The sequence below is a fragment of the Rhinolophus sinicus genome, linkage group LG06 (assembly GCF_036562045.2).
Source record: "Rhinolophus sinicus isolate RSC01 linkage group LG06, ASM3656204v1, whole genome shotgun sequence".
NCBI classification, from domain to species: domain Eukaryota; kingdom Metazoa; phylum Chordata; class Mammalia; order Chiroptera; family Rhinolophidae; genus Rhinolophus; species Rhinolophus sinicus.
Window position 1 is genome coordinate 154,693,279 of NC_133756.1, and position 17,464 is coordinate 154,710,742.

The following is a 17,464-nucleotide window of genomic DNA, read 5'->3' on the forward strand; positions in this document are numbered from 1 at the left end:
TAACCAATTATAAAAATATTCCTCCTATAACACTTTATTCAGAAACGTAATTTCTTAGACTTTACCATACTTGTTTAATTGATGAGTAAACAAGCAATACAATCCAATGTCTAAGGATACAGAAGTTCTACATGGTATAATTAACATACGAGGTATGATCAAAAGATACAATGAATGTTTAAATAAAAAAATTATTACAGTAAAAGACACATTGCCATCAATCCTTCTCAAAATACTACTCACTTCAAACACACTTATCTCATCGTTCTTGCCACTTTCTGAAGCAGTTCTGGAAGTCCTCTTTTGTGAGTGTCTTCTGTTGCGCTGTTGTGGCTGCCTTGATGTCCTGAATCATTTTGACTTTGGGGAAGAGCCAGAAATTGCATGGTGCCAGATCCGGTGAATAAGGAGGATGAGGACACACCATAATGTTTTTATTTCACAGAAATTGCCCTATACCAGAAATGATGTGTGACACCGAGCATTGTTATGATGGAGGATGATTTATGGCACACTTTATAACACACCTTCTTTCAACTGTAGCTCACACCTGACTGACTGCACAAAACAAGTTGAAACTTATCACACACTGTTACTAGGCTGATGCACTGCTTCCTGAATGAAGATCCCTGCCCTTCTGTTGAATGGCAGCAGCATTCACCAAATTGTTTGATCACAACAGAAAGGCTCTGTGTCACACATCCCTTCTGGTATGGCAATTTCTGTCAAATAAAAATATTATGGTGTGTCCTCATCCACCTTGTTCACCAGATCTGGCACTATGTGACTTCTGGCTCTTCCTCAAAGTCAAAATAACCATGAAAGGTAAATATTTTGAATCGATTCAGGACATTGAGGCATCCACAACAGTGCAACTAAAGACACTCAAGAAAGAGGACTTCCAGAACTGCTTCAGAAAGTGGCAAGAACGATGGGATAAGTGTATTTGAGGGATGGGGAGTATTTTGAGGAAGATTAATGGCAATTATCTTTTTTAAAAAAATTTATTGGGGTGACAATTGTTAATAAAATTACATAGATTTCAGGTGTACAATTCTGTATTACATCATATATAAATCCCATTGTGTGTTCACCACCCAGAGTCAGTTCTCCTTCCATCACCATATATTTGATCCCCTTTACCCTCATCTCCCAACCCCCACCCCCTTACCCTCTGGTAACCACTAAACTATTGTCTGTGTCTGTGAGATTTTGTTTCTCATTTGTTTGTCTTGTTCTTTTGTTGTTTTTGGTTTATATACCAAATATCAGTGAAATCGTATGGTTCTCTGCTTTTTCTGTCTTATTTCCCTTAGCATTATACTCTCAAGATCCATCTATGTTGTCACAAATGGTCCTATTTCATTTTTTCTTACTGCATACCAGTATTCCATTGTGTATATACACCACAACTTCTTTATCCATTCGACTATCGAAGGACATTTTGGTTGTTTCCATGTCTTGGCCACCGTAAACAAAGCTGCAATGAATATTGGAGCACACATGTCTTTATGTATAAATGTTTTCAGATTTTTTGGGTAGATACCCAGGAGAGGGATTGCTGGGTCATATGGCAATTCTATTCGTAATTTTTTGAGGAACCTCCACACTGCCTTCCATAATGGCTGCACCAGTCTGCATTCCCACCAACAGTGTATGAGGGTTCCTTTTTCTCCACAGCCTCTCCAACACTTGTTACTATTTGTCTTGTTGATGATAGCCATTCTGACTGGGGTGAGGTGATATCTCATTGTGGTTTTGATTTGCATTTCTCTGATGATTAGTGATGTTGAGCATTTTTCATATGTCTATTTGCCATTTGTATGTCCTCTTTGGAGAAATGTCTCTTCAGGTCCTCTGCCCATTTTTCAATTGGGTTGTTTGTTTTTCTGTTGTTGAGTTTCATGAGTTCCTTGTATATTTTGGATATTAGCCCCTTATCGGAGGCACTGTTTTCAAAAATCTTCTCCCATTCAGTTGGTTGCCTCTTTTTTTTGTCGATGGTTTTTTTTGCTGTGCAGAAGCTTTTTAAGTTTCACATAGTCCCATTCATTTATTTTAGCTTTTACTTCCATTGCCTTTGGAGTCAAATTCATAAAATGCTCTTTGAACCCAAGGTCCATAAGTTTAGTACCTATGTTTTCTTCTATGCAGTTTATTGTGTCAGGTCTTATGCTTAAGTCTTTGATCCATTTTGAATTAATTTTGGTACATGGTGACAGATAGCAGTCCAGTTTCATTCTTTTGCACGTGGCTATCCAATTCTCCCAGCACCATTTATTGAAGAGGCTCTCTTTCCTCCATTGTATGTTTTTAGCTACTTTGTCAAAAATTATCTGTCCATATTTATGTGGTTTTATTTCTGGGTTCTCAATTCTATTCCATTGGTCTATGTGTCTGTTGTTCTGCCAATACCATGCTGTTTTGATTATCGTAGCCCTGTAGTACAAGCTAAAGTCAGGGAGTGTGATACCTCCAGTATTGGTCTTTTTTCTTAAGATTGCTTTGGCTATTCGGGGTCTTTGTGGTTCCAAACAAATCTGATGATATTATTTGCTCTATTTCTTTAAAAACTTCCATTGGGATTTTGATGGGGATTGCATTAAATCTGTATATTGCTTTGGGTAATATGGCCATTTTAACTATGTTGGTTCTTCCAATCCATGAGCATGGAATGTCTTTCCATTTCTTTGTATCTTCTTCAATTTCTTTCAAAAATGTCTTGTAGTTTTCAGCATATAGGTCCTTCACATCCTTGGTTAAGTTTATTCCTAGGTATTTTATTCTTTTTGCTGCAATTGCAAAGGGAATTGTTTTTTGTATTTCTTTTTCTGAGATTTCATTGTTAGTATATAGGAATGCAATGGACTTTTGTACGTTGATTTTGTAGCCAGCAACTTTACTGTATTCGTTGATTGTTTCTAATAGCTTTTTGGTGGAGTCTTTAGGGTTTTCTATATATAGCATCATGACATCTGCAAAGAGTGATAATTTAACTTCTTCATTCCCAATTTGGATGCCTTTTATTTCCTTCTCTTGCCTGATTGCTCTGGCAAGGACTTCCAACACTATGTTGAAAAGCAGAGGTGATAGGGGACAGCCCTGTTGTGTTCCTGAACGTAGAGCAAAGGGCTTCAGTTTTTCACCATTAATTATGAGATTAGCTGAGGGCTTGTCATATATGGCCTTTATTATGTTAAGGTATTTTCCTTCTATACCTATTTTATTAAGTGTTTTAATCATAAATGGATGTTGTATCTTGTCAAATGCTTTTTCTGCATCAATTGATATAATCATATGATTTTTGTCCTTTATTTTGTTTATGTGATGTATCCCATTGATGGATTTGTGTATGTTGAACCATGCTTGTGCCTCTGGGATGAACCCCACTTGGTCGTGATGAATAATATTTTTAATGCATTGCTGCATTCGATTTGCTAGAATTTTGTTTAGGATTTTTGCATCTGTATTCATCAGAGATATTGGTCTGTAGTTTTCTTTTTCTTGTGTTGTCCTTACCAGGGTTTGGTATCAGGGTAATGTTGACCTCATAAAATGAGTTAGGGAGTACTGTCTTTTCTTCAATTTTTTGGAAGAGTTTGAGCAGGATTGGTATTAGATCCTCTTTGAAGGTTTGGTAGAATTCACTAGTGAAGCCATCTGGTCCCGGAGTTTTGCTTTTGGGAAGGTTTTGGATGACTGATTCAATTTCGTTACTGGTGATCGGTCTGTTTAGATTTTCCAGTTCTTCATGGTTCAGCCTTGTAAGGCTATATGTTTCTAAGAACTTGTCCATTTCTTCTAGGTGATTGAATTTGGTGGCATATAGTCCTTCATAGTATTCTTGGATGATCCTTTGTATTTGTGGTGTCCGTGATAACTTCCCCTTTTTCATTTCTGATTTTAATTAGTGTCTTCTCTCTTTTTATCTTAGTGAGTCTAGCCAAGGGTTTGTCAATTTTATTAATCTTTTCAAAGAATCAACTTTTTGTCACATTAATTTTTTCTATTGTCTTTTTGTTCTCTATTTCATTTAGTTCTGCTCAGATTTTTGTTATTTCCTTCCTTCTGCTGACCTTGGGTTTCACTTGTTCTTCTTTTTCTAGTTCTTTAAGGTGTAACATGAGGTTATTTATTTGGGATTTTTCTTGTTTCTTGAGTTAGGTCTGTAATGATATAAGTTCCCCTCTTAAAACTGCTTTCGCTGTATTCCAAAAATTTTGGTAGGATGTATTTTCTTTGGCGTTTGTTTCTATGTATGTTTTGTTCTCTCCTCTAATTTCTTCTTTGAGCCGGTCGTTCTTTAAAAATATGTTTAATCTCCATGTATATGTGTTTTTTTCTTCTTTCTTTTTGCAGTTGATATCCAATTTCAAAGCCTTGTGATCAGAGAATACGCTTGGTATGATTTCGGTCTTCTTAAATTTGCTGAGGCTGATTTTATGTCCCAATATATGGTCTATCCTTGAGAATGTTCCATGTACACTAGAAAAAAATATATAGTCTGATGTTTTAGGATGAAGTGCTCTATATACGTCAATTATGTCCATTTCATCTGATGTGTCATTTAGGGCTGCTATTTCGTTATTTATTTTCTGTTTGGATGATCTATCCATAGCTGTCAATGATGTATTTAAGTCCCCTAGTATAATTGTGTTTTGGTCAATTTCTCCCTTTAGTTCTGTTAGTAGTTGCTTGGTGTATTTCGGTGCTCCCTGTTTGAGGGCATAAATATTGATGACTGTTACGTCTTCTTGTTGTATATTCCCCTTTACCATTATGAAATGTACATCTTTGTCTGTTGTTACCTTTTTCACCCTGAAGTCCGTTTCATCTGATATAAGTATGGCTATACCTGATTTTCTCTGGATACCAGTTGCTTGGAGTGTCAATTTCCACCCTTTCACTTTGAATCTATGCTTGTCCTTGTAGCTGAGATGTGTCTCTTGGAGACAGCATATGGTTGGGTGTAGTTTTTTGATCCAATCTGCTACTCTGTGCCTTTTTATTGGTGAGTTCAGTCCATTTACATATAGGGTGATTATTGATATGTGAGGATTTCCTATCATTTTATCTTTAGTTTTCTGGTAGGGCTGTGTCTCCATTGTTTCTTTACCTTTTTGTTGTTGTCTATTATTTCTGTGTAGTGGTATTCTATGATATTTCCCTATATATCTTCTTTTATTACAGGATGTATTTCAGTTCCGTTTTTTTTTGAGTGGTTACCCTTAAGTTTATGTAAAAGAAAGTTTGATATTTAGAGTATTCTGTTTTCTTCAGCACGCTTACTTTCTCCATTCCCGTATTCTGGTTCTGGCCTTACTCTCCCCCTTTTTGAGTTTTGGTTGCCACAAATTATCCCTGTTGATGGTGGTTAAATAGCCTCCTTTAGTATTTCTTGTAGTGCAGGTCGTGTATTAGAAAATTCCCTCAGCTTCTGTATGTCTGGAAAGGTCTTTATTCCTCCTTCATATCTAAAGGATGTCTTTGCTGGATATATTATTCTTGGCTCATAATGTCTCTCTTTCAATAGTTTGAATATTTGGTTCCACTCCCTCCTGGCTTGTAGAGTTTCTGCTGAAAAATCTGATGATAATGTAATGGGCTTTACTTTTTATGTTACACGTCTTCTTTTCCCTGGCTGCCTTGAGGAGTCTTTCTTTGTCATTGTTTTTAGACAGCTTCAATACAATGTGCCTTGGAGAAGACAATTTGGGATTGAGGTAATTAGGTATTCTATTTGCTTCTTAGAATCAAGGATCCAGTTCTGTCCACTAGTTTGGGAAGTTCTCATCGACAATTTATTTGAATATATTCTCTGTTCCCTTCTCTCTTTCTTCTCCTTCTGGTATGCCCATTATTCTTATATTGCTCTTTGTGATGGAGTCAGAAAGTTCTTGTAGAGTTCTTTCATTTCTTTTAAGTCTCAAGTCTCTTTCTTCTTCCATCCGTGTAATTTCCAGGTTTCTATCTTCGATGTCTCTGATTCTTTCCTCCAACTGGTCAACTCTACTACCTAACATGGCTATTTCATTCTTAATTTCTTCTATTGAGTTCTTAATCTCCAGAAATTCTATTTGGTTCTTTTTTAAAATTTCAATCTCTTGGGAACAGAGAATATAGTCAAACAAATTGTCGATGAGAACTTCCCAAACTAGTGGACAGAACTGGATCCTTGATGCTCATGTTGTTCTTTTATTCTGTTTCTGAGTTTATTAAACTGCCTTTCTCTGTTTTCTTGCATCTCGTTGAGGTTTTTCAGAACTGCAATCTTGAATTCTCTGTCATTTAAGTCACATGTTTCCATATCTTGAAGTTCCTTTTCTGGAGATTTTTCACTTTCTTTCTGAGCTGTATTGTTGCCTTGGTTATTTATGGCAATTACTGATTTATTATTTCTCTTCCTATACATCTACAGGAGTGGCTTCTGCAACAGGCTGATAGGAAGAGGTCTTTCTTTTGTTTTCCAGTATTTTCTCTCCGACTGCAGTCTTTTTTTCTCTCTCACATGGTAGTGTTATGTTTTCTCTGCACTATTCCAGCCTCTCACTCAATGGGGGGTTCCCTGGGAGACAGGCTTTTCCTCTGTTAATAGTTCGCCTGGGTCACAGGGCGCAGTGTCTGTGTGGGTATGTGGAGAGCTTTTTAAGTTCCTAAGCTCTTCCTGCACTAGATTCAGAGCCTGTATATTTCAGCAGTTCTGTTTACTCCTGCAGGGATCCGCCCAGATAGGTGGGGCCAGGGGCCATGTGAGTTGTGAGAGGTGGCCCAGAGCAATGGCAGTGACCACCACCACAGCTGGTCCTGTTTCCACAGCTCCCTCCCCTTTGTCAGAACTAGTTGGGCTGTGAATCTGTGTCTGCAGTCCACAGTTCTCAGAACAGCAAATATTCTGTTGTTTTGATCTGACACTGCTACTGTTCTGCTTCTAGCACCAGGCAGGTGGGGGCGGGGTGAGCTCTGGGAGGGTCGGAAGGGGGCGGCTAGTCTCAGTGCCTAAGGCTTCCATTCTCTGCTCGGCAGTGAGGGCTTAAACCACCGTTTTCAGCCTTCTTCCCTCAGTCTTTTCTCCGATGTCTCTGCCGTGAGCGTTGGGTTCAGCCATGTTATATGCTGTCCCCTCAGCATTGCGGGCCATAAAGGGAGCCCTAGCAGTCCGAGTTCTTCCCTCTCCCACAGCTGCAGTAGTTCTGGGATACAGCGAACTCGGAGCACTGAGCTAGGTCTGTGTCCTGCGCCTGTGCGGCTCCATCTCCGTGCTTCTCCCTTCCTCCTCCCCTGCTCGCGCGATTTGCCCTCCTTTAGGTGAATTCAGTTGTGGGCCTCTTCCTCTTGCCTGCCTGCTGTGCAGGGAGACCTTTGTGGAATCATAGTTGTTCGATTAGTTGTAAATTCCAGGGGAGATTTACAGAGGCTTACCTGATCCACCATTTTGATGACGTTGTAGTTGACTTTTTTCCATGAGTTTAGGGCTTTGAAGATCTTCACTTTGTCTTGTCTAATCCATTGGTCCTTATTGACACAAATGAACTGACATGTACCTAGGTCAGACATATGAGTTGAAGAGTTAATAAATTTAATGAAACATTATCAAATGGAATCCACTGATCTTAGTGGGTCAGAACCAAGCAATAATTTGTGACAACCAAGGCACATGGACAAATACTCAACTACTGGTTTACACTAGCAAAAAATCCATTCAAAGTGAATAGGAAAATGGTTTCAAGTGAATTTAACATTTAATTGGTGTTGTTTGGGAATGGGTCTTGTCATTAGTGTAAATTCGCCATCATGTCAAAATAAACACTGAATTATATATAGTAGCATGTTATTATATATGATGACCTATGGTATGTATATATTTTGATATACTATGGTATATATGCAACATAATGTAAGATATATATATATATAATTGTGATGTAAATTGTATATATATAAATAGTTGTTCATCTAAAGCAGTGGCCATTACCACTTTTTAGCTTACATAGTACTTTTTATCTTCACTTAAGAACCAGTCTTCTTTTACAACTCTATTTAATGTGGCCCTTTTCCAAGTCACGACAGCAAGAATTCTGAAAAGAAATATGAATATTTTTACCACAACTTAAATTCTTATTTCTTAAATTTACTACATCTTTGGCAGAGGGTGATTTATTGAATGAGACAATCAGGATAGAGGGGGTGTTAGGAATTGTATTTCAGAGAAAATAGCTCTCATGCTGTTTTATAGCTTAGTGTCACTATGTTAAAATCTTTTCTGTATCCTCTAAGGACAACATTTTTCATCTCATAAAATTCTTTGATGAAGTAAGCTTTTGTAAAATATAATCACTACTACATTCTTATGGATAATTCTGCTTAATTTTCACAAGTATTTTCTTTAGGAGGATGTTATGCTAAAGGTGTTACTATCGTTAAGGAAATGATGTGTCAATAGCCCCAGTGAAAAGTAGGGAAGAGACAACACTCCTCCAGAATGAATCCAGACAGCAATATTCCATGTTCTCTTTCTCATTAAATATATAATTTGGCGATATATGTATTAAAACCACTACTTTGACATACAGAGATTGCAAGTCTTCAGCAATGGCTCACCAAGTCCTATATTGGATCACCCATATATTCGGTGGCCAGAAGACAGAAAATGCTACTATTCAGAAGACTGATATAATATAAACATCAGAAAAAAGAAAAATGCATGAGAATAATTTTTAATCTTCAAGAAATGTCTGGAGCCCTAGCTGGCAACCATTGACTAGCCCAAGAATTATATGTAAAGTCAGATGACTGTTTTTATAAACCATGTCACAGGTTTTTTTCCAGTCAGCCTCAATTATATTTGCTGGTAATGGAGAGCAGATAAATGAGTCCAGAGAGTAATTTCTAGACTCTAGAGTTCTTTGTGAATTAAAAGATTGGGAAGGTAAGGGATAGAGAGCTAAAAAGAGAAAATACAAATATCTCAAGGAAATTTGTAAAAATAAAGTCATACTCCTAACAGGTTAATTGGCGTGGATTTTATAATGATATACACATTATTAATATTTTCTTTAAAATTAGCAAAGGTTTTTCTCCATTCATAGTTCCTGTTTAGATGAGCAAAAATTTGAGCACGTTTAAAAAAAACTAACATAAAACATTAGTGAAAAGAAAATAATTCTAATGTGTAAACAAGTAAGTTTTCCCCTCAAGGTAACTGATATTGTGAAATGTCTCTTTCCTCAAAAATAGCACTATAATGGTTATCTCTATGGATCTGAATATAAAATACAATAGACCCAATCATTCCACCAAGAATTATACTGAAATCCAGCCAACACTTCAATTTCTGGTCCTTTAAACTTTTTCAAATGCTTCTCCATACTAGGTGGATATGGATTGACCCTTATAATAATCCCAGAATTCCCAAGAAAAACCATGGTTTCATCATTTTATTAATTGTGAATTGTTAAAGACAAGAGGCCCCAAATGGAGTGGCTTATGCTAATTCCCAAATAACTAAATTTAAACTTAACTTAGTTACATTTTTGGGTCTCCCAGAAATGGAACCTTAAATCTGTCAATCAAGAATCACCTCGTCAGTGTTAGTTAGATAATTTGCCTGTAGACCCCTATGAGGAAAGTAACTAGATGACTTGTTCAAGAACTTGGTAAAGAGAAGATGAAAAATCAGGTATCTGAACTCGTGGGACAGACTGTTTTTATAACATTGTGATTCCAGCTTTACTAAATATCAGAAACATAAACTACTGCCATTACTATCTCCATCATAACTATAATCTTTATCATCACTTTTCTCATCATCATGATGGTCTTCATCATGACCAGGTATAAAAGTCTTATATGAAACCTTAAATGAAAAGGAATATACACCTACATACTTTCATGAATAAAATACATAAGCAAATAAATGTGGCAAATCATGTTAGATGATAGATGATGTAATGGGTTGATGAAGTGAAACATAGAGCAGGAGCCAACATTGTCTTATCCACAGGTGTACAATTATAACTAAAACTATAGAACAGCAGAAGTGTCAACAAACGAATGTTCCCAGAGACAGATGCACTAAATCATCTCTTAATGTGAGTTGCTGATTCAAGAATCTGGAATTGGGAGGATAGGCATTAATGTTCTGCTGACAGATGCTCACTTTCCCTGATAACACCATGCAAAGGTTTGATATTTCAAACCCATTAGAAAAGATTAAAGACATGGAAGCTTAGGCACCCTAATGTAAATGCACATGTGCTGGCTTCGGGGATCTGGAAAATAACTTCTAACATTTGTCTTCACTTTTAAGCTCATAGATGTTTTCTTTCAGAAATATGACTTGGCCTGGGAGTAGCTGTTTGAAGCACAGTTATGAAAGAGATAAAATAACTTAAAGCAAATTACTTTGGGATCATAATTGCTAATGAGAGCATAGAAATACGTGCAAAGCAAACTGGCTGAGACACATAGGAATGTTCTGTTGTATCATGTGTTTTTGCAGGAAGTTATTAGGAAGAAAACTTCATGTAAGCTTTTCTTTAGTATTATGATGGGAGTAATTTCACATGGATGCATAGTAGGTTAAATAAATATGCTCCTGATGTTTACTGATGCTCTAAAATCTCTAGACTTTGGCCGGAGTCTGAGGTAGGGCATAGCAATATTCATTTATCCATTCACTCATGTAATTACTCATTCAAACATTCATTACTCAGCTGCTATTGGCCAGTCTCTGTGCCATAGAATGAGAGAACACTAACAAATACATGTGTGAAGATATAGGAAATTATTCAGGTAAATAGTCTTGTACACTTCTTAGTATATTTAAGCCAAAATCTTAACAGATTGAATTCTGTTTTTAGTTTTTATATAGAATATGTGATGCACATTACTATTTTATTCATGAGGCAGGATTATTCTTCTTTAGACATAGAGCACTGAAGATAGATAAATTGGCCTACTATATATATCCAGGCACAGTAAATTGTAGGTTAGTGTTTAAAAGTATGTAAAAGAACATCACAAGCTGGAAGTGGTTAACATCTTAAAAGGGGAATATAGAAATTTGAAATGTTTCTCTGATAACTCTGTGGCAAGCACTACAACAATTACAATTACATTATTTTTTAAGTAATAATTTTCTCAGAGCTGCAATAACATCCTTGTTCCTAAGGCTGTATATCATAGGATTAAACATGGGAGTCACTATGGTGTAGAAAAGAGAGAGCAGTTTGTCCATTCCTGCAGAATGATCAGATTTGGGCCTTAAGTAGGTAATGGTGGCAGATCCAAAGAATAAAACCACGACTAGCAGGTGGGAAGAACATGTGGAGAAGACTTTGGCCCGTCCTCTGGCTGTGGGCAACCTCAGAACGGTGAAAATGATTTTACTGTAAGAGGCAAGTATCGACACAAAAGGGACTGCACCAAATAACATAGCTGTAACATACACCAAAACCTCATCTACAGAAGTGTCCCCACAGGCTAGCTTGAGAATGGGGGCTATGTCACAGAAGAAGTGGTTAATTTGATTGCAATTGCAGAAATGTAGAGAAAAAATCTGGCATGTTTGTCCTATCTGGACTGGGATCCCACCGATCCAGGAGCCAACAGCCAATTGGATACACATCTTTTGGTTCATGATGAGAGGATAATGCAGAGGGTTACAAATGGCCACGTAGCGGTCATAGGCCATCACCACCAGGAGCAAACATTCAGTGGCTCCCAGTATAAGGAAGAAGCACATTTGGATGGCACAGTCCAGCACAGAAATGATTCTATCCTGAGTCCATAGGTTCACCAGAATCCTAGGGAGAGTGACAGACACGTAACAGATTTCCAACAAGGAAAAATTTGCCAGGAAAAAATACATGGGTTTCTGTAGTGCAATGTCCAGCCTGGTTATTATTATTATGAGACTATTTCCAATTAAGATAATCATGTAAATGATGGAGAACACCACAAATAGTAACCCTTGGAGCTGTGGAAGGTCAGAAAATCCCAGGAGTACAAACTGCGTCACTGTGGAAACATTGTCTTCTGTTTTCCTCTCTTCATAGTTCATCTGCGGGAACGATTTAATCGGAAGTACAAGTTCCACCACTTTCCTTGGCTTTTGTTTTCTTATTTATAAAATGAGAATGTCCTGCCTTCTGATTGTTCCCATTGTCTGTAAAAACAAAACCTGTAACTGCCAGGTGCTCTAAAAAGTGTGTTGAAATGTATTTTCATTATTATTAAATGTATCTGTAAGAAAATAAATCCCCTTTTGCTTTTTGTTTCTGCTTGGGTTATTATATTTTTTCATTCTGTTGATGATATATGTGATTATAATTTTACCATTCATCTGGACACCTAAAAATTCAAAATATGTTTAATTGTAACAATGATGCCTGACATGGTTGTCTCCTCTCCTTTTAGTTCTGTTTCTGATTATCATGAATTCAATGTTAAATTTAATTACAGAAGTAATACATTGTAGGTCATCTAAAATAGTGTTTAGGAATGAGCAGGGTTAATTTTTTAAAGTGATGGTTTTCCGGTGTTATTTTCAAAGTCTTGTTTAGCTTTGATATTCTGCATATTTAGGCTATATTATTACCAAAAAAAAAAAAAAAAAAAAAAGATAAACTGGCCATTAAATAGTATGGGATGTTTTTTAATCTTTTTTTTCTTTTTAAAAAAATCTTTTATTTATTTAAAGTCTTTTTCCAGGACCCATCAGCTCCAAGTCAAGTAGTTGTCTCAATCTAGTTGTGGAGGGTGCAGCTCACAGTGGCCCACATGGGGATCGAACCAGCAACCCTGTTGTTAAGAGCACTGCGCTGTAACCACCTGAGCTAACTGACCACCCTCTATTTAATCTTTAATATTATGTATTTCAGTGTACGACCTATGAAATCAGCACTCATAATTTTTATTCATATTTTGCAACAGGAAGAAAGGGTACTTTTTCTGTCCAGGAAGGTTCAAGAGGTAAAGAGGAAGGCTCGTCTAGCATTTATCTTCAGAAAACCAGTTCTGACTAAAATGTGCACCCCACACACACTTATTGTATAACAGACATCAACCACAACTCATCTCTGAGATTTTCCTAAATCACCCACTTTTTCATGAATTGCTACCATTCTGCTGTACTCATTTAATCCATTCTGTCTTTTTCGTGCAGGCACGTGTGTGTTCCTGCATGTGAGTGCGTTTGGTGTGTTTGCCCATCTTTAACATACGCTTTTCTTATTGCTATAACTAGATTATAAGCTTCTGATGTTCTGTACATCTTCCTATGCAATGCATAGTATATTAGTTCTACAAAATATGATTTACTAACTTTTTTTTGTTAACCCTTTATTACAAGTCTCGGTCTTATAGAAGTATATGTGGACTTAAGTGAAAAATGAACTAACTTCTTAAATAAATTGCAATTCAGTCAAATTGGTTGCTTCTTTAAATGGTCCCCAAGGTGTAAGCATGGGTTCCTACTAAAAATGCTGAACCTCCACCACCTTTCTCCTGGTGTAGATCAAGCATATCTCCTCCTCTCCTCTCCTCGCCTCTCTCTCTCTCTCTCTCTCTCTCTCTCTCTCTCTCTCTCTCTCTCTCTCTCTCTCTCTCAGAATTATACTCTTGTCATTCACTGTTTGAATCAGTAGCACGTTACTCCATTGTTTTCAGCATTTGCTAGATAACGTCCATATTATGCGTTAACTAATTTGAAAGGCAATAGATACCAACTTTCCACAAAGAAGAGACACATTTATAACCCTATTCTAGGGTGTTAAGTGCGGACAATAGCTAAGATTTCATCTACTACAAAAATGTAGACACAAGAGGCTCAGGAGCAACACTCCATGTAAAACTTGGGCGTCCTGAGGATTTTCTGTGACTGAGAAAAGGAAAGTTAAGTAATAATTTATTTCACCAACTGCAATATTCCAGATTACCTATTAAAGTACTACAGGTATTTAAAACTTCCTCCATAATTATACAATTCTCCCAATGAAAATTTGATTGTAGAGAATGTAAAAATGCTGTAACTGAGTCTCTAAGATGGTCAGAAACTAGTAGCTGATGGGTGACATTACTAAGATGATTTCATGTATAGAAGAAAGACTACACAGTAAGTTTTTTTTTTTCACTACACCATCCTACACACTTTTAACCATGTGTTATTCACTTATTTAATTCAATGTAGCGTCTAATACTTGGGCAATGATTAAAACTGTTTATTGAATGAATCACTGCATCTTTCTTGGCTAGCATGCATCACACACCCACATTTGATGAGCTCACCATTGCTCTCAGGAACTGCAATCCTCTTTATTCTCTGTATTGGATCTGCTCTTTATGTAACCTCTTCTCTCATTCTTCAACTCTCTGTCTCTGTCTCTGTCTCTCTCTCTGTCTCTATCTCTCTCTCTACATTATTCTCTACTGTATAAGTCGGGGAGTACATTTAAAGAGCAAACTGAAACTCAGGTGCCAAAGATAATTAGCAACAAAAAGCAGCAACAGAACTTGCAATCAAAAACATAGTGCTCTGCATCTACTACATCTGTTTTCTGGCCTTAGTTTTCTATTTGTAAAAGAGTGACAATTTTATGAATATTCAGTAGAATTCAATATAAAACCATTTGTAAAACAAATAATGTAATTATTCAAATCCTATACAAATCATACTAATCTTCTAAAAACTTTCTCACCAAAGAAAGTTTCCTCAAATCTTGCAAAATAGAGGCTTTCTTTCTGACTTCTAGAAGCTTTTATGTGTTTCTATTTATACAACTCAGAAAGAAAACTGCTATATAATTGAACTAAATGTAGCCACTCTTGTTTTATTCAAATATTTTCTGTTTATTTCTCTGGTATTCCACTGAAATAATTACTTCTTTTGATGTGGAGATTGTGATAGTAATTACACAAACTGTCATTCCAATGTATGTAATGCTTATATTCAGAACAAGATTATAAAATCAAACTGAAGATAGGAAACAGAAATCAGAAATTGTAATTAATACATGCAATTAAATTCTTATGAGATGTGATTCCCAGATTTATTTCATGCAAAATACTTAAATATGTGCTTAGCACATGCAATCAATAAACATTAGCACCTAAGATGATGATAACCATGATTATTACCATGATTGTAATGACACTGACAGTAATTTTGATATAGTGGCCCATTTTATTAAATGCAATTTGTATTTTCTCATTTGATGTTACGATAATGAGTCAGAAAAGTACAAAATCTACCTAAATCAGTGTTTTTAACACTAAGCAACAACAACAAAGTTTCCTTTTAAAAATTTCTGTAAATAAGTATTATTTGCCGATGCTGAAATAAATATAGCTAAATGTAAAAATTAATTGTAGAAGAATAATTCACACTGACCTGTTTGAATTGAGATTAAATATACTTACCTTTACTGACTGAATTAAAAGGTAGAGAGAGCATGAGGAAAAAAAAAACTGTTTTGGGTTTTTAAAATTTTTTTTTAAGATTAGATAATTTACTTTTTTTTGAAACAGAGGTTAACCAGCTTCTAAAATATATTCTATGATCATAACAAATAGTGCTCTTTAAGTAGGAAATATTCTTTACCCTGGGGATCAGCTAATTTCCCAATTGAATTAAACCATTCTGCCTGCCACTCAAGGAGTTTGGTACAACAACCAAACACCTATTTTGCCATATGACTCCTTCTCTAAATTCTCTACCTTTCTGTTTTGTGATTATTAAAAAATATGGGATTGAAAATCAGAAATTTTTAATTATATGCGGCATATGATATACACTAACATGTTTTAAAATACAAATGTGTAGTGTCTTAAATTAGAGAGAAATTTATTTCTGTCATTAAAATGCAAAAGAAATAAGTCTAGGGCTGTGGAATGATAACGTCATCTTCAACGTGACTCACTCCTTCTTCTGCACATTCACGTCAGCCAGGCAGGACTCGTCATCTCCCAGACCACAGAAGGGGTGGGGGAGCAGCCACAATCCATAAAATAAAATAAAATAAAATACGTCAAACCTTGAAACCTTTGTATTCCAAACTAAACCATTAAGAAAGTGAAAGAGAAGACACAGACAGAAAATATTTGTATATCATATGTTTGGTAAAGGATTTGTATGCAGAGTATATAAAGAATCCTTCCAACTCAGTAGTAAAAGACAACCCCATTTAATGTATGTGAAAGATTTGAATAGATATGACACCAAAAAAGGTCACAAGCATACACACAAAAATAATCAAAATCACAGCTTATTATGGAAAACAAAATTAAAACCACAATGTAATACAACTTCACACTCACTAGAATTGACTATAATAAAAAGGAGTCAATAACAAGAGTTGGGAAGATGCAGTATAGAGACAATATATGAAAATACATTTTTATTAATTGATTTTTATTTCTAATTTATTATAAAATGCATCCTTGTGTATCTCCAATCTTTTGTATCAATTTCTGTCTATAAAATGTAATAATGCCGACTATCATTAAATATGTCACAGCAATATTATGAAAATGTAATCATGATCTTTTATCCAAAGAGTCTTATTGGAAAATGCAAGAATGTTGGAGAAAGATGCATTTGACGAAATCTAGTTTTTCATAGAATGAAGGCTACCCACTTAAACGATGACTTTTTAAAATTTAAACAATGTTAATGTAAATCTTTTTATAACAATTTTGAAATTTCCCTGCCTTTTTAACCCTTTGCATGGAGTGCCTTCTGCCTTGGCTTCTCATGATATGCTTGAATAAATATCTGCTACCTTCCTGGACTTTCAGAGCCCACTGCTGTTTGTAGACAAGGGACATAGTTGAGTGTTATACTGAATCTCCATAGGTCACTTATTTTCTTATGTTTCTATTTTCTTCTTGCTTCTCATCAATTTATTTCCAAACCTCTAGAAATGTTTCTAATTAACTAATTTTATTTATTTCTACTCTTTTTCACAGTCATCGATCATTGTACTATCATCATTTATAAATAGATTCCCAAGGAAGGTGATTTTTCTCTAAGAAATGATTTCTCTATAGAGTCATTGCTAGGTCTAAATGTACACATAATTTTAATTAATGTCCTTTACCACCCTGGTTTTAAACATGACTGTTACAACTCTATGCAAATGAATGACATGGTTTCCAGTATGTGATATAACGCACTATATTACAATTGAATTTATTACATCAATCTTCACCAAAATTTCTCACTGAAAAGGGACGTTTCACAATAAAATATAGAATTCCCAAAAGAGTGATTTGCTATTTGTGGACACATACGTGACTGCATAAGTAGAGACAGAAATGTCTCTTAACGTTATAAGCAATTTTAAATTTGGAAATAATTCCCAATATATAGACAGATAAATTGAATTTAAGATAAATAGGTATTGAAATTTTATTAAAAATATGTAAGAAATCAATTCCTGTAAATAAATTCATTTTTTAAATGATG

At 35.6% G+C, this 17,464-nt stretch overlaps 1 protein-coding gene across 1 annotated transcript; it reads right to left on the bottom strand.

The window, feature by feature from the left end:
- Positions 1 to 11,116: 11,116 nt before the first annotated feature.
- On the bottom strand, positions 11,117 to 12,061 carry LOC109439732 (olfactory receptor 10AG1). Its single transcript, XM_019719987.2, has one exon. The coding sequence runs from the start codon at positions 12,059 to 12,061 to the stop codon at positions 11,117 to 11,119; it is 945 nt and encodes a 314-aa protein (XP_019575546.2).
- Positions 12,062 to 17,464: the final 5,403 nt, after the last annotated feature.

Bases quoted from the DNA above. Each gene is read 5' to 3' on its own strand.
- LOC109439732 (XM_019719987.2), bottom strand. From the start codon at position 12,061: ATGAACTATGAAGAGAGGAAAACAGAAGACAATGTTTCCACAGTGACG.